General features: G+C 39.5%; 1 protein-coding gene across 1 annotated transcript in view; it reads left to right on the forward strand.

The window, feature by feature from the left end:
- LOC307248596 (solute carrier organic anion transporter family member 1C1-like) overlaps positions 1–22038 on the forward strand; it is a gene marked incomplete at its 3' end in the record, with an annotated part of 60411 nt that overhangs the window by 28498 nt on the left and 9875 nt on the right. The window contains exons 7-8 of the mRNA XM_080025026.1: positions 12743–12976; positions 16651–16815. Coding sequence (XP_079881152.1) covers positions 12743–12976; positions 16651–16815 — 399 coding nt within the window. The remainder of the gene's footprint in view (positions 1–12742; positions 12977–16650; positions 16816–22038) is intronic.

A 22038-nucleotide genomic window follows, 5' to 3' on the forward strand; every position in this document is an offset into this window, starting at 1 on the left:
CAGGCAAAGGGATAATCCAAAATCCAAAAAGGATGGGTCAAAACACGAATAGGCGGGCAGGTAAACAGGCAGGAATTCAGAATAGGCTGGAGAGCAATGTAACACAAAGACAATCTGGCAGGGAACTGAGGGAATGAACCGGTATATATACTGTGGGGCTAATAGCTGATGGGGAGCAGGTGAGTGTGGTTAGGCCAGGTGGAAGTAATCAGCAGGGAGTGCAGAGCAGGGGGGAGTGGCCGGGTCTGAAATGACAAGAGAGTTAATATGGGAACAGACAAGTGACAAAAAACTAAATTGTGGCTGAAGTAGTGACACCAGGGGCCTATTGCATAAAACTAGGATAAGGGATTAACCTAGGATTTTTCGGTTATCCTGGCTTGCGTTAGCCATGATCCGGTTGCATAAAAGCGGAGGGACATAAGTTACCCTGGAGATTTATCCTTTACGTTTAGCCTGGTCCCGACCAGGCTAAACGTAAAGGATAAACTTATTCTGTTGCCTGACTGGCTCAGTCAGCTGTCACTCCGATCTGAAGGTGTTTAACAGTTATTCCATGATCTTCTGTGTAATGCTTAAGTTTCAATAACCTGTTTTAAAGTACCATATAAAAGACTGCATTGTCATTTAGTTAAATAGTTATTTTTTTATTAGTTAACCTGAACCATTTATAATTAACTTAATTATATAAATTATAATAATTTATGTGATAGTCTGTTCATATTGCGGACTATATTTATACAATTGATTATCGATGGTAGATGACGTTGCAAATGTGGGTCAAATAAATTCACTTTGTACTTATAACTATATCGAGGTGCATCTAAAACAAAATTAAATATCAATGAAAGTTTCCTTTTTTCTGTAATTTAATTCAAAAAGTGAAATTTAAATATGTTCTAGATTCATTACACATTAAGTGAAATTAATCTAGAATAAACATACTTTTCAGAAGGTCGACATTTCTGATTGGTTGTATGCAATATTCTAATATTTTGAGATACTGGATTTTTTATTCCATGATCAATCAATCATCCAAAAAGAAGGCCTGACATATTTCACTTTGTGTAATGAAAGTTTAACTTTTTGAATGGACTTTCCATGATATTCTATTTTTTAAATGCACCTGCAGACTGCTCACTGTCAACTATTTTATCATAAAACAATGCAGGGACATCAAGATTAGTTGGCAGAGATGACATCCCCTGTATAAAATGAACTGCCCCCTGACTTACGGTTTAAACTAGCAAGGCATTGTGGGAAAATGGGCCGTCTTTTACATTTTTACATCAGTAAATCTGTGTTCGATCTCTGGGTCTACTTCTGAAAGCTGTGGGCTGGCTCTTAACAGAATTACTTACACCTGGCTTGACAAAGCAGCCCCTTTACATCCTGGATTGGCGTTTATGCAACTGACTAATCCAAAGTGCCCAGGCAAGACTTTAGGCTCGTTCGACCTGTCGCCGTCTTGCTAAGACCTGCGCAATTATGACGCTCGTCTTGCTGAGCGCACTGCATTATGGTTAGACTTTTTGTCCCACTTGCACCCGTGGCTGGCTGCGGCTCGGCTGCTTGAGACTTTGAAGTCCCGCGGTATCAAGACGGACACAGACACTGGAGCAAGTCGCTGCAGTTGCTCCCCACGGGCTGCGGGAGCGAAATGTCTGATGGGAAACGTCTTGCTGACAGGCGGAGCTGAGCGCTAATTGGGAGTTTAAACCTCGTGCCTTTGATGCGTTTCCCCAATTGGTTAGGCAAAAGTCTGACATCACCGCTCAAAATTAAATTACGATCCATTCTTTTTGATTTTAATTTATGTTTAATCATTAGGCCGCCACAATATGCATTTAAGCAGAAATGTACTTAATCAGAGTTAAACCTCTGAACCCTTGACATAGAAATAATTTGGATGTGTAACTCTCCTGTATAGATATATTTAAAAGTGAACACAAACTTGAGTCACATAAGATCTTGGTGAAGTGATTTTTATACCATTAAGATTAAATCATAGGCTTATTTCAAGTGATCTAAATGGTCTGGGAATTGTATTTTACATGTAGTGTCGCAAAGCCAGACCAAAACTACAACAAGTAGTTTGTTTGTTACACATCATAATACAGTTCATCATATCCATCTCTACAATAATAATAAGGGATCTTTTCTTAGACCTTCTTTATTTAGGCCGATCATATTCGTTATGTGAAGGGAGAAATACTAAACCTCCTTTATTTGGATTTGTAAATTATTCTTGTAAATTATTCTTTATCACTTAAAAGTAGGTGTTCTAGTAAAGTAACAAGAAAGATAAAGATGTGTGGGGAATGGGGATATTAGCTTATATCTCGTTTCTTGTTTTGAAAATGCCCCTCGCTTTTAAAGTGTTTACTCGTCTTTGTGTTGTGTTCTGCTTCTAATCGGTTGTAGCATGTGTGACTCTCCTGCGAATATGTTTCTAATAGGCCTTCAAAATAAAACTAGAAAACGAACTGCATCCGCAACAAGGACGCTACTTCCGACTCGGAGCTGTCCGGCTTCAGTCAGGCATTTTCGTCACTCCCCCGACTGCACTCGGCTACTCTCGTCTACTTTCCAGACGAGCTGAAAGTTAGGTCGAACGAGCCTTTTGTCAAGGCTGGCTTTATCAATCATCCTGATATCTTAATACCACTTTTATGCAATAGGCCCCAGGACACCACAGCTCTGTTTGGATTGTTTCTCTTTACTGCATTAGTCTGATGATGACAAACATATGACAGGGATCTCCATTAGTTTACATCCTCTCTCTCTGAATGCTGCCTCTCTCAGCTCCAACACAGACTGAGCACAACACAAAATGTATATATTGAAATGATTGTACAATGGTGGGTATTTTCTTTTACAAACATACCTGATGATGAGAAACATATGACAGGGATCTCCATTAGTTTACATCCTCTCTCTCTGAATGCTGCAAAGGATGTATACAATGTATAAAATAAATAACAAATAAATAAATTAAACATTCCCTGCCTTGCATGTTAAAGTCATCATAAATACAGCACAACTACATTACCCACAACACCGTGCGTCGCTTGGCGCGAATGTAGACGGCACTTCATAGCAGAACATTTAAACACATCGTACTCTTAAAATAAACAAAACCTGCTCTTAACAACAGCCCCATATTATATACATCACATCGCTCTTTCGGGATATTACTTTTACACCATGAATGAACTGTTAAACAACATTTAGAAGCGGATTGGCCTTTCAACATACCTGCCTCTCTCAGCTCCAACACAGACTGAGAGAGAACTTCCTGCTGGGCGTGTACCACAGTGCGACAGGGGGGTTCACGGAACAAAACACTTGATAAACTCTCGTAAAAAGAAAAGTACTTAAAACATTTCTTATTGTATAAGTACAAAACAGAGCAGACAATAAAGTTATTATCTTACACCTTCAAATACGTATTTCTTGAAACAATAAAAGTAGGCTACAAGAAGTCCATTAATTCACCCCGCCCCCCCTCATTACCAACACATGGAATGCACCGGTACACTGATTCAAGTCCATGCTTAAAATATGCTGAAATATACACACTATTACACTTACATAGTCATCTTCCCATTTTAGAGAGATTGTTAACACTTGTTGCATTATGCAATGATTCACTTTGTCAGGTTGTATCATATGATGAGATGATCACATATCTGTAAAAGGCAAGCTGTAAAATTAGTGACCAGAATACCTTTGGGAACTCTTTATTAGGGGATTCCACCCTTTTCCCAGACTGATTCAATATTTTATTTGCCAGTCATGATGTCATGAATTATTAGGCTAGACTACTCTACTGTAGCACCAACCAATGCTATAGCAACTAACAATAGTTGGTTAATAGATATATATTTATTGGTAACCATGAATCTCTGAATCTCTCTAATTACCACGTAGCAAAGTCAAGCTAAATCATTTTATGGGTGCATGGTTTCAGGGTTTTGGTATTGTGCATGCTGGCTCACTGTCACACTGACACGACTTCCTGGGTTCCTTAAACAGAACAGAGCATTGATAATGTTAATTGTTAAAACCGTACTTTCCTACCATTAAAGATCAAAATGTCTGCTCTGAAAAAAGAAGCCCTTTCATTAATAAAACTGAGACATGATGTTATCAGATGGACTCACAACAGGTGCACAGGATCAGCATCAATTAGCTAATATCCAAGGCATGGTGATGGAGAGGCTGGACAAAGCCCTCCGACAATCAAATAGAGTGCAGCAGAGTGACAAGGAGAACAAAGCAAAAAACAAAAGACTTTTTTACCGGTTTACAAAAAAAAAAGAAAAGAAAAGAAAAGAAAAGGATATTGGATAGAAACCAAAATAAGGGGAAACATCTGACCGCTAAAACTGACCACAGTGCTCAATCTTTGCATTATTGTTTTTGCTTATCCAGTCATATCCATAAAAGTTCAGGTAAGTATTTTAAAAAAATGTCACATAATACAATTGTCTCATTAAACTATAGAGCCCATGCGTATAAGCCAGTGACATTTGCGATCTATTTGAAGCAACCTTATGGAAGAGTTTATTAGACTTTAATATCTGTGAAAGCAAAACAGTTTTGTAAAAGCACAGAAGACAATTGACAAGTGTGTATCATGATTCACACGTATTTCACTATCCACAAACCTGTAATTTTTGACTTGCAAATATGTAGAACTTACTCTGAAAATACAAAGTCATATTTACGCATTTACGGATCTGTTTCTGCTTGTGAAAAGGGGTTTGCATATTTGTGGATTGCCTCCTGTGAGTTTGTGAGCCACATTACATTTTTACATAATTTTGTCCAACTTCTACCACCGAGATCTGTAGAACAAGCGTTACAAATGTGAAGTGCAATAATTTGTATGTGTGTAATTGTGTTTTGTAAAGTTATATCCACACAAAGAAAAAGCGATTTGCAAATATGTAGAATTTAGTCTGTAAATGTGTATTTTAATTTTGCATAATTTTTTAATTTTTTTTTAATGCAAATAGTTTCACCACAAAAAAAGACATGTCAACTCTTATTTACACATTTACAGAACCATTTCTACATGTGAAACTGGCTCTGCGCATTTGTGGATCGCTTCCTGTGCGCTCACGGAATATTGTCCCATTCGTGCCGCAGGGATCTGCAAAACGCCACCTGTAAAATGAGACCTGTATTTTGAATTCTGTACTTTAGGTGCAGTTAGACAGGTCCACCAGCAGATGGCGCACTCGCGGCGCAGCCTTTATCTATCGGCGAACCACATGGTCCCCTTGACCAATCAAAAGAGCTTGTTTAGGGGCGGCCACCTCATTGGTTCATTTGGAGGCCTGTCACACGAACAGAGGAGGGAAAAAAAGCTGTCCACAGCTCAAGCTCATTCTCGAGTTCGTCGGACATTATTCCTCGTTAGTGAGCAGGAAAGCAGCTGGCTGCAGACTAGCGGAGCTGAGTATCGGTGATAAGAGAGGTATGTTGTTATGCTGACCCACCTACTATCATACAGTAGTTTGTGCGCTGGTCACCTGCGAGGGTAATCAGCATTTCTTGCTAGGCTATTTAGCGAGCTAGCTGACATGTTACACACTAAGCATGATTATTTGAGTTTGTCGCCATCATTTTTAGCACACAGACATGCCGCGACCCGCGACAGGCAAAGCTTCTCCCTTTCATATAATATTTCAATTGTAATACAACAATATGCCAACTAATTAGATGGTCATTTAAATGCAGGCTATACATGTGTGGGGCATACCTCTAAAAAAAATTAACGTTTTACTCTTAGTAATATGTGTGTTGGTCACCTCCTGTGTATCTAGTAAATGGTGTTACAGGGTTAAAGTGATAGTATTGTGAGCTTGGTGTAGTTAAAGAATTGCAGTAACATTGCCAAAGTATTGTGATCAGATGAGTTTCATAATTATGCACTTCAGGGGAGATTGCCATTATAAGAATTTAGCATGGTAAAACATGATTAGCATCACCTTGTTTATTTTTATATTATCCATAGTTTACAACGTAACACATGCTGTCAAAGAAAGGTACTACAAGCCTCCCCCTGACTGTTATGGTGCTTTCAGCTAGACCTGATTTAAAATAAAATAATGCTAAGAATACCAAGAGCCAGTAGAAGTGTAATGAGATTGTTATTAAAACATGTATATTCGTGTCACATGATTGTGTAACCTATAAGGTTACTGTCATTCTTGTAACATATGGTATTTTTCCTCCTTTAGGAAGTGCTGCTGAATCATTGACTGACTGCACTACGGACCAGCAAAGCTGTCACCATGGTGCACCTGTGGACCTAGACCATCTCCAGTTTATACTGTTACGGGACCAAACCAACTTCAGATCCCACATGCAAATCATTGGTTATGTGAAGGGTCATCTCTCTCATATCCCGGTTAAAATTACCCTATAGATATCACACTCAAGGACTAAAGGCAGTGCATTAACCCAATGCTCATTACTTGGTTACCCATGTACATTTTGCATTAGTCCATTGTATACAAGTTGGAAAATTACAGAAATAAAATAAACAAGTGAATGTATTTGAGCATATGGTTTCATGTTTTGCATGTTGATGAAGTGGGATGTTCCACTTGCTTCCACTCATGTCAGCCCTGGGAATCTCCCAGCCAATCCAGAATTTGACCATTTTAAAGCTTGTGGAAGTGCAAACGACTAAAGGACTGTACTAACAATTACCAAAGAACTGGAAACGGAGATAATTGAGTAACTGCATGCTTGACACAGACACATACGGCTAGTTTGAAAATGGTTAAGGGGTGAAAATATTGTATTTATACTGTACACATTTTATTTGTTTTAGGGGGTAATTGTTTTTTGCTGCTTGCCCTGTTCACAGGCGTTACATTGCTATGCTCGGGCACTCCTGCCTGCTTGTACAAACTGTGATGTCGACCACAATCTACTGCAGCTAAAACACAATGACTATGGATAACCAAATTCTGCAAATAATCTGAACTGAATCCAAACACTGTATCCTGAGGATGTATGTTTATTTGACATGTTTCTTTACTTTTTATGCATCGCTATGGACCCATTTGTGAATCTGAAATAAATTATGGATATCCCTTGAATGGCCACATAGTGTGTTGCTGTGAGTTCACTTTGTCCATGGGCCAGACCAGAAATCGGTACAATCTTGGTGCTCATGTGCACCTCTCGAATATGTATTGATGCGATATACCTTTTATATTTTAAGCTTTATGGTGGTTTTCCCCTCTTACAGCAAAAGTAAGAGCTAGTCATTGAAGGTGAGACACTGCAGGGGAATAGGATATGTTATATTTGTAGATATCATCTTGAAACTTTTCCAGTTGATTACTAGCATTAAAACAATTCGTTTTTGTGTTACCATTTGTTCAGAAATGCTTTATAAATATTCTATTCTGACTGCAGAGATGCTAATTCACGGAAAGGGGTGCATAAAGGGCAACTAGTGAGCTCTTGTAAAGCTGTTGGGAAAGTCCTAAGCCCTCAATTAATTAACATGCTGAAAATTGCTTTTAATTTAAAGGCTCTATCCATCCTGGCTTTATCCAACATCTATATTTTGGTTTGATTTTGCTTTTGCAAATGTTCACAAAATAAGTCACTCAGTGGACTGTGGTTTGTGGCTAAAATAATAACCGGGGATATTCTCCCCGTTAGCGATTTCAATGGGAAAGACTTCCGCGATCTGATTGAATGTCTCGAGCCTGAAAACAGTGCCAAACTGCGCGACTATACTGTACAGTGAGCGGAGTCCCTCCGTTCGTTTCTGTCTACAACCGACACAATCACCGGAGACGCATTCACAGCGTTTAAATAACGCCTCTCATTTGTATTACCATTGGGGCTTGGATGAAAATACTGTAACATTACGGCGGCAGATAAAGGAAAAGCGCAGTTATCATTTTCTGCACCTCAACCTCTGCTGTGGGAATAAAGAAAGGGGGCAAAGCAAGTCGATTGATTTGTCGACTCGCAGGCGGACAGTAGGCAGCTCTGCCAACGGAGCGAGAGTGCACCCGCTTGTTGCCCCGCCTGTCAAAACACCCACGCATCGGTGTCCACTGGCCTTTCATTAAAAAATATATTTTATATTAGGTTTATTATATTGAGTCTTAAATAAACACTGCTTTCATTCCGACTCTCAACGCGCATTTCAATGAACCATGATGTAGTCTACAAAAAGATACTGAACTGTGATTGGCCAGTCACTGGCCCGGGCGGGACAGTGACTGGCCAATCAACTTGCCCTGCATATGATTTTACTGGCCCCGGGCCATCGGGCTATACGTTATGTCGAACCCTGCACTGTATCCTGAGGATGGATGTTTATTTGACATGTTTCTTTACTTTTTGGCATTGCTATGGACCTATTTGTGAATCTGAAATAAAGAATGATTGGTAGGGTGAGTTGCCCTAATGTGGGACACTGCCTAATGTGGGACACCTAAGGTCTAGAGCATTTATCTTTTATTTCTAACACATGTAAATAGATAATATTGTTGTCAAATCCAAGCAGGGGTTCCCTGTGATTGAAATCACATGAATTTACAATTTTGATTTTAAAGATAAGGGAGGGGAAACAGTCAAAAAGGAAGTAAACCATGTGAAGTCCAGACAAAGGACAGTGACATGGTTTGAGAGGAACTCAATGCTAAGGCTATACATTTTTCATTAACAAAACAATGTTGCCATTTGTTATCAGATTATGTTTATGATACAACTATGCATCAAAGTATGCAATGATATTGGGAAAATGTTTTAAGTTGTTTTTCATCTTCAATCAATCTGTAGCTGTCCCACATTCGGAAAGGTGTTTCCAAGAGTGGGACAGCATGATTTGCCTAATCTGGGACAGTCATTTAAATTGGGGAAATACACATGCAGGAAAATCAAATGTGCAATATGAATTTTATTCAAGGTTTACAGGTCTAATACTCTTATAAAGAAATCATCCCTGAAGCAAATAGAAATTAACTAAACCCTGTGCCTAGGAAATAGTAATTTTCTCATGTCCTATGTTAACTCAATGCAATGTATTACAGGTCAGGCTATAATGGCAAAGCGCAGAGTTGGGACATGAAGCCAGTGCAAGAAAAGTATTGTTCAAATTGAAACCATCAAACCTGAGTAATGTACCTAAGACCATGAGTGTTAGCAGATACGTTTGATTTGAATTAGTTAAGGGGATATTGTTTTTTTCTGCATAATACAGACTGTCCCAGATTAGAGCGACACACTGTCCCAGATTAAAGCAAACACCTTTTCTTGAGCAATTTTGCACATGGACCACTAATATACGTGCCATCACTTCTCTGAGTATGATATCTGAATTATTTCTTCTCTTTTAATTAGCCAACATCTTGGGGATTTCAGAATGGTATCATGTATGGGTCAAATGTATTGGCTTCATATGTTAATATCGTACATAAATTGAAATTGCAAAAAGTGTCCCACATTAGGGCAACTCACCCTACCAATCATTCTTTATTTCAGATTCACAAATAGGTCCATAGCAATGCCAAAAAGTAAAGAAACATGTCAAATAAACATCCATCCTCAGGATACAGTGACTTATTTTGTGAACATTTGCAAAAGCAAAATCAAACCAAAATATAGATGTTGGATAAAGCCAGGATGGATAGAGCCTTTAAATTAAAAGCAATTTTCAGCATGTTAATTAATTGAGGGCTTAGGACTTTCCCAACAGCTTTACAAGAGCTCACTAGTTGCCCTTTATGCACCCCTTTCCGTGAATTAGCATCTCTGCAGTCAGAATAGAATATTTATAAAGCATTTCTGAACAAATGGTAACACAAAAACGAATTGTTTTAATGCTAGTAATCAACTGGAAAAGTTTCAAGATGATATCTACAAATATAACATATCCTATTCCCCTGCAGTGTCTCACCTTCAATGACTAGCTCTTACTTTTGCTGTAAGAGGGGAAAACCACCATAAAGCTTAAAATATAAAAGGTATATCGCATCAATACATATTCGAGAGGTGCACATGAGCACCAAGATTGTACCGATTTCTGGTCTGGCCCATGGACAAAGTGAACTCACAGCAACACACTATGTGGCCATTCAAGGGATATCCATAATTTATTTCAGATTCACAAATGGGTCCATAGCGATGCATAAAAAGTAAAGAAACATGTCAAATAAACATACATCCTCAGGATACAGTGTTTGGATTCAGTTCAGATTATTTGCAGAATTTGGTTATCCATAGTCATTGTGTTTTAGCTGCAGTAGATTGTGGTCGACATCACAGTTTGTACAAGCAGGCAGGAGTGCCCGAGCATAGCAATGTAACGCCTGTGAACAGGGCAAGCAGCAAAAAACAATTACCCCCTAAAACAAATAAAATGTGTACAGTATAAATACAATATTTTCACCCCTTAACCATTTTCAAACTAGCCGTATGTGTCTGTGTCAAGCATGCAGTTACTCAATTATCTCCGTTTCCAGTTCTTTGGTAATTGTTAGTACAGTCCTTTAGTCGTTTGCACTTCCACAAGCTTTAAAATGGTCAAATTCTGGATTGGCTGGGAGATTCCCAGGGCTGACATGAGTGGAAGCAAGTGGAACATCCCACTTCATCAACATGCAAAACATGAAACCATATGCTCAAATACATTCACTTGTTTATTTTATTTCTGTAATTTTCCAACTTGTATACAATGGACTAATGCAAAATGTACATGGGTAACCAAGTAATGAGCATTGGGTTAATGCACTGCCTTTAGTCCTTGAGTGTGATATCTATAGGGTAATTTTAACCGGGATATGAGAGAGATGACCCTTCACATAACCAATGATTTGCATGTGGGATCTGAAGTTGGTTTGGTCCCGTAACAGTATAAACTGGAGATGGTCTAGGTCCACAGGTGCACCATGGTGACAGCTTTGCTGGTCCGTAGTGCAGTCAGTCAATGATTCAGCAGCACTTCCTAAAGGAGGAAAAATACCATATGTTACAAGAATGACAGTAACCTTATAGGTTACACAATCATGTGACACGAATATACATGTTTTAATAACAATCTCATTACACTTCTACTGGCTCTTGGTATTCTTAGCATTATTTTATTTTAAATCAGGTCTAGCTGAAAGCACCATAACAGTCAGGGGGAGGCTTGTAGTACCTTTCTTTGACAGCATGTGTTACGTTGTAAACTATGGATAATATAAAAATAAACAAGGTGATGCTAATCATGTTTTACCATGCTAAATTCTTATAATGGCAATCTCCCCTGAAGTGCATAATTATGAAACTCATCTGATCACAATACTTTGGCAATGTTACTGCAATTCTTTAACTACACCAAGCTCACAATACTATCACTTTAACCCTGTAACACCATTTACTAGATACACAGGAGGTGACCAACACACATATTACTAAGAGTAAAACGTTAATTTTTTTTAGAGGTATGCCCCACACATGTATAGCCTGCATTTAAATGACCATCTAATTAGTTGGCATATTGTTGTATTACAATTGAAATATTATATGAAAGGGAGAAGCTTTGCCTGTCGCGGGTCGCGGCATGTCTGTGTGCTAAAAATGATGGCGACAAACTCAAATAATCATGCTTAGTGTGTAACATGTCAGCTAGCTCGCTAAATAGCCTAGCAAGAAATGCTGATTACCCTCGCAGGTGACCAGCGCACAAACTACTGTATGATAGTAGGTGGGTCAGCATAACAACATACCTCTCTTATCACCGATACTCAGCTCCGCTAGTCTGCAGCCAGCTGCTTTCCTGCTCACTAACGAGGAATAATGTCCGACGAACTCGAGAATGAGCTTGAGCTGTGGACAGCTTTTTTTCCCTCCTCTGTTCGTGTGACAGGCCTCCAAATGAACCAATGAGGTGGCCGCCCCTAAACAAGCTCTTTTGATTGGTCAAGGGGACCATGTGGTTCGCCGATAGATAAAGGCTGCGCCGCGAGTGCGCCATCTGCTGGTGGACCTGTCTAACTGCACCTAAAGTACAGAATTCAAAATACAGGTCTCATTTTACAGGTGGCGTTTTGCAGATCCCTGCGGCACGAATGGGACAATATTCCGTGAGCGCACAGGAAGCGATCCACAAATGCGCAGAGCCAGTTTCACATGTAGAAATGGTTCTGTAAATGTGTAAATAAGAGTTGACATGTCTTTTTTTGTGGTGAAACTATTTGCATTAAAAAAAAATTAAAAAATTATGCAAAATTAAAATACACATTTACAGACTAAATTCTACATATTTGCAAATCGCTTTTTCTTTGTGTGGATATAACTTTACAAAACACAATTACACACATACAAATTATTGCACTTCACATTTGTAACGCTTGTTCTACAGATCTCGGTGGTAGAAGTTGGACAAAATTATGTAAAAATGTAATGTGGCTCACAAACTCACAGGAGGCAATCCACAAATATGCAAACCCCTTTTCACAAGCAGAAACAGATCCGTAAATGCGTAAATATGACTTTGTATTTTCAGAGTAAGTTCTACATATTTGCAAGTCAAAAATTACAGGTTTGTGGATAGTGAAATACGTGTGAATCATGATACACACTTGTCAATTGTCTTCTGTGCTTTTACAAAACTGTTTTGCTTTCACAGATATTAAAGTCTAATAAACTCTTCCATACAACCTGAGCATTGCATGAGCATCTTATCCTCTGTACCCTTCCAACACAGAAACTATCACCATCACCCCGTCAGACGCCCGTTGGGTTGGGGCCTGGTGGCTGGGCTACCTCATAGCTGGGGTCATCACCCTGCTCTCTGCCATCCCATTCTGGTTTCTGCCACGCACCCTGCCTATTCCAGATAAGTGCACCCCGGAGCAGACCAGTTTCATCAAAGACTCTCGTGTTGTGAAGCACAAGTATCCTGCAAATGACAATACCAGTTTCATAGAGATGGCCAAAGGTAAGGATGGATTAAAAGTGGGATATTTATTTATTGGCATTGTTAGAATAAAAGTAAAAGTATACTGTATGTTCTCTGGAGGGTAATCTGAAGTGCTCCTTCTATAGTATGATTTAGATGGATTCATGTAGTTGTTGGCATTTATAAACATTATTGTGTTTTTTTATATTTTTAATTAATTTAATAGTTTTACGTAAAGCCCATATATGTAAAAATGAATGGTTGTAGAATGATATGGAAATTAAGCAACACATACACTGCACCTTTCGCCACATGGATTGTCTAATTTTTCCTCAAACAAATATGTTTGACAACATAATTCACAATATTGCTGTAATCACAACAACATTCTTGGAACTGCAGTCTTATTGATATTTACATAATAGTGTTCCTCACCAAAACACACTGGCCCTCATTTATCAAACTTGCATGGAAACTGGTGCAGATTCTGGCGCAAATACCTCCCTACGCCAGGTATCGCGTGGGATTTATCAAACAGTCGTATCTCGCCAATCTCAGCGTACGCGAGGGCCATTATTGATAAATGTGGCGGCTGAAAACAATCGTATCACTCCCCTATGTTTTCTCAGTTTAGAGGCCTCGCCCAGAGGTTTTACGACATGGATATGCGCATTATGGCACAGAAGAGGAACTTCTCTGAAGTAGAAATTGACAGAATAACAGCGAAAGTAGGAAAAAAAAAGAGTTTCATTTCATTTCATTACTATTCGGTACTTTTGAAACGGTTCCGGTGCTTAAACGGTACTTTAACCGGTACTTTGAAGCCTCAAATTGCACACACTGTAAAAAAAAAGCCCTTTTATAGCCAGTGCCAAATTTAACACAACTAATTTTAACAATATAATTACGAGTAATTTACAAATAAACTATTTTAAATTTTAAATTTAATTAAATTCACACAATTTACATACTATCTAATACAACAATACTGTTTCAAACAATATAATAATGGAGATTAATGTGGAGACTACCAGGTAATCTAATCTCCATCTTAAAACTTTAGCTAAAAGTAATCATTTTGATAACACCTTAAAAATTAAAATAGATACACATATAAAACACCCATATGAAATTAAATGCAGTATTGGATTTACAGTAAGGGAATAAGTACACCCAATGAGAACCACAGACTGAAAACAGTCAAGGAAGAGCGTTAGCCTTTTGGAATATTAACAGTGCTCATTTGCATTTAACTTTAAACAAAATTCAACTGACATAAAATATACAAAGAAGTCTTCTGTAAAGATAAGACCACAATTATTAACGTTGTCAAATTAACCATTTTTGTGCAGAAAAATTGTCATGTTTGCCTTCTCAGGATGGATACGAGATCTTTAATGTAGGCTACATGCTGTTCTAATGTGCAGCGGCAGCGCACTGTTTATTATTAATATAATGGCCCGTCATCACGCACATGTAGCCTACCGGATGGTTTTATACATCGATCGCTCCATAAAGTTATCCAAGTCAGAGCTTTTTGTTTGGGCAGATATCGTTATTTTAAGTGTGTCTTTATGAAGTTTCTTGTTAAACGTTTCCATATCACCGGGCCGCCGTGTCCCGCTGTGTATTTTTTTGGGTTCGTCTCCACCGCCGTGCGTAAAGAACAGCTGACGGGAGGAATGCAGGCGGCCGCTGCCTCATCGTAAGCCTACACGTGCCTAATAAATCCGTGACAATACTGCTAGCTCGCGTGTCATTCGCAAAAAGAAATGCATTGCATTGGCGTTCAAAAATAGTCTGACATAAAGAGCGATCAGTCTGTGAAACTGCGAACGTGAGCGACTGTTGAGCACTCGTGCGCGCGCTCCTCGAGACGGTCGGGCTCGTTCTCGTCACTCACAGCCCGGTGAGAAATGCTCCTCTCGGTATACACAGAACAGCATCTGCGAGCGGACATGCTTCATCAATCATGACATAAAGAGCGATCAGTCTGTCAAAATACAAACATGACTACAGCAGGGGGCAGCACCAAAATGAGGCACCGAAACTTTCGTTCTTATTCGGTCTGGTTACTACCGTTTAAGTCGGCACCGGTGCCATACTGGTACCGGGTTTCGGTGCCCAACCCTAATTACAAGCGGCATCAAAGAACGACAGAAGGCAGCAGTTAGGAAGCAAATAACTGGTGCGGTCAACAGCGTAGGTGTTGACAACAAACGATCTCCAGCTGAGGATTTTGCATTTTAGGTTTACATCAGTACTATCGCTCAAATGCTATAAAACAGCATACAATTGTATGTCGCCATTTCTTTACAAAGATGAAGAAAAGTGGTCTGACTCAAAAATCGCCACTAAAAAAAGCGTGTTGCTGCTCTGAAATGCAACACCGACTGGAGGTGTGGGCATAATATATCCTTAGAGGAGAAAAAGACGCACCAACTGTCCGATAATGGTCCCCATAAAATAAATACACGTCTGCAGAGATTTGAATGATTAGAATGTATTGGCCCTTTTACGTAGATAACACTACTCAAAAGGGTTTTAAAAACAAAAAATAACACATTTTACGTTGTACTGCATGACAGCATGCGCTTGGCACGAGTGGTCAGCCCGGCCGTCAGCTGCACAAGCCGACCCGGCAAAGATCAGCTGTGAGAGCGCCCAGCCGCCCACCGTCCTGCTCCACCAGCAGATCGGAAAAACGTGCCAGTTAACGGTGGAAATAAATCGCTCGCTTAAGCGATCAATGACACATTAAAAGAGGAACTAACATCTAAAAAGTGTGTCAAATAAATAAAATGTTAAGCTGAATGTTGTGCCGTGTATTTTTTATCATAAAGAGCAGTGTAGGCCTACTACATATTTAATACTTAGGCTAACATTTTGAATGCATGCAGCCCCCGTGCCTCAGTGTCCCCCCAGCTGCTCCAAGACGGAAACAACTGCCCTTACGCAGTCCCATGCAGCGCTCCTAAGTGGCCGGTGTGCGCACTATTGAATCAGCTCTCCTACTCAGTTGCACACCATAAGCTGCACATTTTTAAGTGATTAATATCTTTATTTCGGTCTGAGCAAACACTGCATTTGTATTATCTTCTAATAATTGTCCAACAAAGTCATTGGCTACCCGGCACAGCCTGCACTGCGAGTCCATGCTGTTTACAAACTTGCGTACACAAGCTGAGAGCTGGCGTGGGATTTGAGTGTATCCTATGCTCACGTCCATATTGATCAATGCCGAGGTTTGCGTGGGAATGTGCGTACACCCACTTTTCTGGTCTACGCACGGTTGATAAATGAGGGCCACTGAGTGTATTTTTAGCCCTAACAAACTTGAAGGCATTTCCTTTCCATGTGCCTGAGCGTGTGCCTCTTTGTGTCTCCTTGCTCCATAGCGATCCTAGTGGTCAAAAACCCATCAGTCTTCCTTTTTAATTTAAAATCAGTAAATGCTCTAGCTGGCTGATGTAGCGTTTTTTATTAACACTAGGGGACAATACAGTCTAAAGTTTTCAAAGTATAGACATAGCAGCTTTACTTTGGTTTTTAATTTATTTCCTATTGCTTCATGTAGTAAGGGAGGTGAAATTTATTTTCATTGCAATAATAAGAGATTGTTACAGTCAGTGGGCACTGTTACATAGACGTTTCGCATTTTGAAAATGTTTCACACCAGTGTGTTTCAACTCAGTTTTTTATCCCTTCTATAGACTTTATTCCAACCCTGCGGACTCTGCTTGGAAACCCTGTGTATTTGATCTACCTGTGTGTGACAATCATCCAGCTCAACTCTCTCATTGGCATGGTCACCTACAAGCCTAAGTACATCGAACAGCACTTCAGGCAGTCTGCCTCCAAGGCCAACTTTCTGATGGGTATGGATGGGTATTAGAACCAAGTTGACACTCAACAAGCTATCAGTAGATATGCAGTTGCATGTCAACAATGAATGAGTTGATATTCAACAGAACTATCTCAACAGATACGTAAAACATTAAACAGATAGGTAACATGTATTCAACAACAACAATGTTTAGTTGATATTCAACAGTACTCATTCAACATAAATGAAACATACATTCAACTAACTGTCAGTTAACTGTAAGTTGCACTATTAGTAGATGTTGAGTTGCATACGTAAAATGCATTCAACTAACTGCCAGTTAACTATAAGTTGCACTAGTAGTAGATGTTGTGTTGCATGTCAACAGTGAGTTAGTTGATATTCAACAGAACTGTCAACAAATATATAACTTGCATTCAACTAACTGTCTGTTAACTATAAGAACATTTTATTTTGTTAAAATATTTTAGAAAAACTGTCTGCATCAGACATTATAATTTTTACATGTTATTTCCCAATATTCAACTAACTATCTGTAGAGTGTCAACTTCTAGTGCGTTGTCTATCAACGACTGTTATTAACCAATACTCAACTTGATAGTACTAACACCCGTCTACACATGCTGAATATCGACTGGTAGTTTGTTGACTGTCAACTGATCTATAAATTACTATCAACGGTCAACTACAAAACCTCTCTCTATTGTGCTCTGTTAATAGTTTGAAGAAATTAAACTGTTCTCAACTGTTTTCACTTTAATTTGATAGTCCTAACACCCATCTACAAATGCGTATTTGAATATCGACTGATAGGTTGTTGACAGTCGTTTATAGATTAGTTGACAATCAACAGATAGTCAACTACACATTCATTCATTCTGAAGGACTTCTTCATTCAACGACACCTGGATATTCTATTTTTAACCGAGACATGGATAAGCGCTGGAGCCGGTGAGTCATCAGTTTTTGGTGAAATATGTCCAACAAACTGCTCATTCATTAGCACGCCTAGAAGCACTGGAAGGGGTGGCGGCATTGCAATGATTTTTAAAAACAATTTTAAATTACTGACGCTACCTGTTGGGACTTATTCCACTTTCGAAATCCAGTGCGTAAAAGTGGAATCCATTACAACCCCCTTAGTGTGCGCCTTGGTCTATAGGCCTCCTAAGTTCACAGACTTTGTATCTGATTTTATCACATCGTATGATCGCTTGTTGATTTTAGGTGATTTCAATATCCATGTTTGTTGTCCGGATAAACCCCTGGTTAAAGAGTTTTGCCATGTCATTGATTCGTTTGGTCTGTTGCAACACATTAATCAGCCTACCCATATATTTGGTCACACTCTTGATTTAATTCTGTCATATGGGTTTTCTGTTGACAATGTGCTTATTGAGGATGCGTCCATCCCTGACTATAAACCCATTGTGTTTAATGTTAACCTACCAAACCCTCTGTCTGTAGCTAAGTCCCCAGGTCGCTTGTCTCGTTACATTAACTCTCTCACTGCTAGTCATCTCTCTGAATGTTTCCTGAGTAATGATGTAGCTAGCTCCTTTTCTACTGCAAATGAGCTTCCTGGCAGCATTGATGACATAGTGTCCCTATTTAAGTCATCTTGCTCTAACATTTTAGATTCTATTGCTCCCCTTAAACTCAAACATCCTAAACCTAAGTCACAACCCTGGCTTGATGACACAACCCGCTCTCTCAGGCAGGCTTGTCGTAGAGCTGAGCGGAAATGGAACAAGGATAGACTTACCATCTCTCTTGACATTTTCAGAAATTCGTTAGCGGCCTTCCAGACAGCAGCTAAGAAAGCCAGAGCCACACATTTCTCAGATATTATTAACAAACACTCTAACAGACCGAAAATCCTTTTTAGTACCATCAAATCAATTATTAACCCCGAAGTCTCCCCAGAGGTCGAATCATCCACAGGCATTTGTGAAACTTTTTTAAGGTTTTTTATTGATAAAATAGAAAACATAAAACTGTCTTTTACCCCCTCTGCTTCCAACACTTTACCGTGTCCCCCAGCTGTTACAGCTATAGTTGAACAATTTTCACCAGTGACCCTTGATGATCTGAGAGATATTATTAAGCACATGAAACCTTCTACATCCCCCAATGATGCTATGCCCTCTCAGATAATCAAAGACGCCTTTGAAACCATCGGTCCGAGCATTCTGATCATTATAAACACTTGCCTTGTCTCTGCCACTGTTCCCTCATGTTTCAAGCACGCGGTTGTCCAGCCGTTGCTTAAAAAACATAACCTGGATGTTAATTGCCCAAATAACTACCGTCCAATATCGAAACTACCATTCATCTCAAAAATTCTTGAAAAAGCAGTCCTCTCTCAAGTATTGCCATTTCTCAACTCTGCCAATGTCTTGGAGCCCTTTCAGTCTGGCTTTAAGGCACGCCACAGCACTGAAACGGCTCTGCTAAAAGTGTCTAATGACTTACTCCTCACACACAGGTGAGAACGCCATCTTAGTCTTATTAGACCTCAGTGCTGCCTTCGATACAATCAGATATAATCAGAAAATATAACCTGTCTTTCCACTTTTACACCGACGACTCACAATTATATCTCCCTCTGAGATCCGGGGACTGCCTTCAGACGCTCCAAGAGTGTCTCAAGGAGATAAATGACAGGATGGGGGATAATTTCCTTCAGCTTAACAATAGCAAAAGAGAAGTCATCATCTTTAGCCCCTCCAAATTCAAAAAACCCATCGTCACTGACCTAGGTAGTCTAACCTCATTCATTAAACCATCCGCTAGAAATCTGGGCGTCATTTTTGATTCTGAGCTATGCTTTAAAAAGCAAATCTCATCTGTAGTGAAGAACAGCTTCTACCAGCTCAGAACCATCTTTAAAATAAAGCACTCCCTATCATATCACAACCTTGAAATAGTTGTCCATGCTTTCATAACATCACGGCTGGATTACTGTAACTCCCTCTACCTTGGTCTCCCTCAGTCCCTCATATCACACCTCCAAATAGTTCAGAATGCAGCAGCAAGACTGTTGACTGGGTCAAAAAAGTGGGAACACATCACACTCGTTCTTGCTTCCCTTCACTGGCAGTACAACAAAGGATCATTTTTAAGACAGTTCTCATGGTATTCAAAGCCCTCAATGGTCAGGCCCCATCTTATATAGCAGACCTTTTACACCCCCACTCAGCCCCTAGGTCCCTAAGATCCTCAAATAAGGGTCTTCTCCACATCCCCCGATCCAGACTCAAACAAAAATGTGACCGGGCCTTCGCAGTAGCGGCTCCACGCTTGTGGAACCAACTGCCACCTGACATACGTGATGTCCCCTCCATTTATGCCTTTAAATCAAGGCTCAAAACCTATCTGTACAACCTGGCTTTCCCTCCCCATTAGCTATCTGACCTCTGCACTACTGTCTATGTTTGTGTGCCTCTGCACTACTGTCTGTGTGTGTGTGTGGATGTCTGGGTTATATGTCCTTTATATTTTTATGTTTATTTTTTCTATTGTTTTTGTTGTTATTTTGCCTTCATGTTGGCCTACTGAATGCACTATGTACAGCACTTTGGTCAGTGCAAACTGTTATAAGTGTGCTTTTATAAATACATTTTACTTACTTACTTACTACTTACATATGGTGCCTACATATTGATTGTTAAAATATTCTTATCTTTATTTTACAATGAACATATGATCAACAGAGGGTTGACTGTTCATTCATTAGATATGTACCTTGTGAGTGGGGGGACAGTTGATAGTCAACTTATTAGAAGTTGACACTCTACTGAATGTAAGATGAGTATTGGTTAATAACAGTCGTTGATAGTCAACTCACTAGAAGTTGACACTCTACAGCAGGGGTGGCCAACCCGCGGCTCGCGAGCCGCATGCGGCTCTTTGCCCAGCTTCGTGCGGCTCTTCAGTTCATATCAAATTATGTGATTATAATTATTTTTTTTTTTTTTTATACTTTTTTTTTTGTGTGGGCCTATGTGTGTGCATGTTCGCAAACGTTTCATGCAGCTCTTACGTTCGTTTTACATGTTGTCTATTATTTCATTTTTTATTTTATTAATGTGTAGGCCCTATGTGTATGCCTGTTCGCAAATGTTTAATTGAGGACGCAACATAACGTTCGCAAACGTTTGGTGCGGACGCAACATAAAACTGTCCGCTCAGCTTGGAGGGAGGTTTTCCGTGAGTAAACTATTTGTGTCAAGTTCGCTCCGAAAACAGAGTGGGAGAGTTCATATTTTTTGTTGAACGTTATGGCAGGCCATTCTGCCTTATATGCCAGGTGTCATTTGCGCATTTCAAGGCTTCAAATCTTCGGCGCCACTTCAGCTCTCTCCATGCTAAAAGTAAGTCCCACAAAGCAACATGCATAGTAAGAGAAAAACGCTATTTTAAATTGTTATATTTTTGTTTGTGGACTTGGTTGAACTGAGAGTTTGTGTGTGAGGCAGTGCACACAATGTTCATTGTTGAAAATGACTGCCCTGTCGTCTTTAGTACTGTAGGAGTCCAGTCCTGTCATTATCACAGTGGCGGCCTTAACGATCTGGGGGCCCGTTTCAAGTCCTAGTGTGGGGCCCCCTGTTTTTTTTTTTTTTTTTTTTTTTAATAAATAATGCTTGTGCATGCATGTGCAAGCTCCCCGCGAAAATAAAAACGCCCTCCCCCTCCCCCCCTGAAATCTTACAGGCCACCCCAGTGCCCCCCCCCCCCCCAGTTCAAATGTTATTTTTTATTTTCATTTTATTTTTTTAATTACATTTTTTTTCCTGATATGTATCCTAGTTCAGAGATGATATGTATTTTTTTTCTTTCTTAACTTTTTTTGATAGGTAGTTGCCAAGTTCATCACACAAACACTCCAATCCACTGATATGAGATCAGTTTGCAATTTTCAATTACTAAATTAATGGTAGGACTGTGGCCACTAGAACTGGTCTCTGGTCAGCAAAGGTCTTGAAAACAGCATAAGTGTGCTTGTGACATGCGTGCCACCCATGCATGTGTATAGGCACGTGTCCCAGCAGATTTTTGAAATCTGAATAAAAAAATTAAAGTTTGTAGTTAGCGAGTGTAACATGTTCTTAGCAAGGGCAGACTTTCATAAATAAAGGTTTATTTTTTTAGCAAGATATTTGGTCAAAAGCTAGTGGTCATCCGTCCCTCTGTGCAGTTGTTAGGCATCTGGCTGCTAGCAAGTTATGTTGTCTTGCTAATTTTACTA

The sequence above is a fragment of the Ammodytes marinus genome (genome assembly GCF_949987685.1).
Source record: "Ammodytes marinus genome assembly, chromosome: 3".
Taxonomy (NCBI): Eukaryota; Metazoa; Chordata; class Actinopteri; order Uranoscopiformes; family Ammodytidae; genus Ammodytes; species Ammodytes marinus.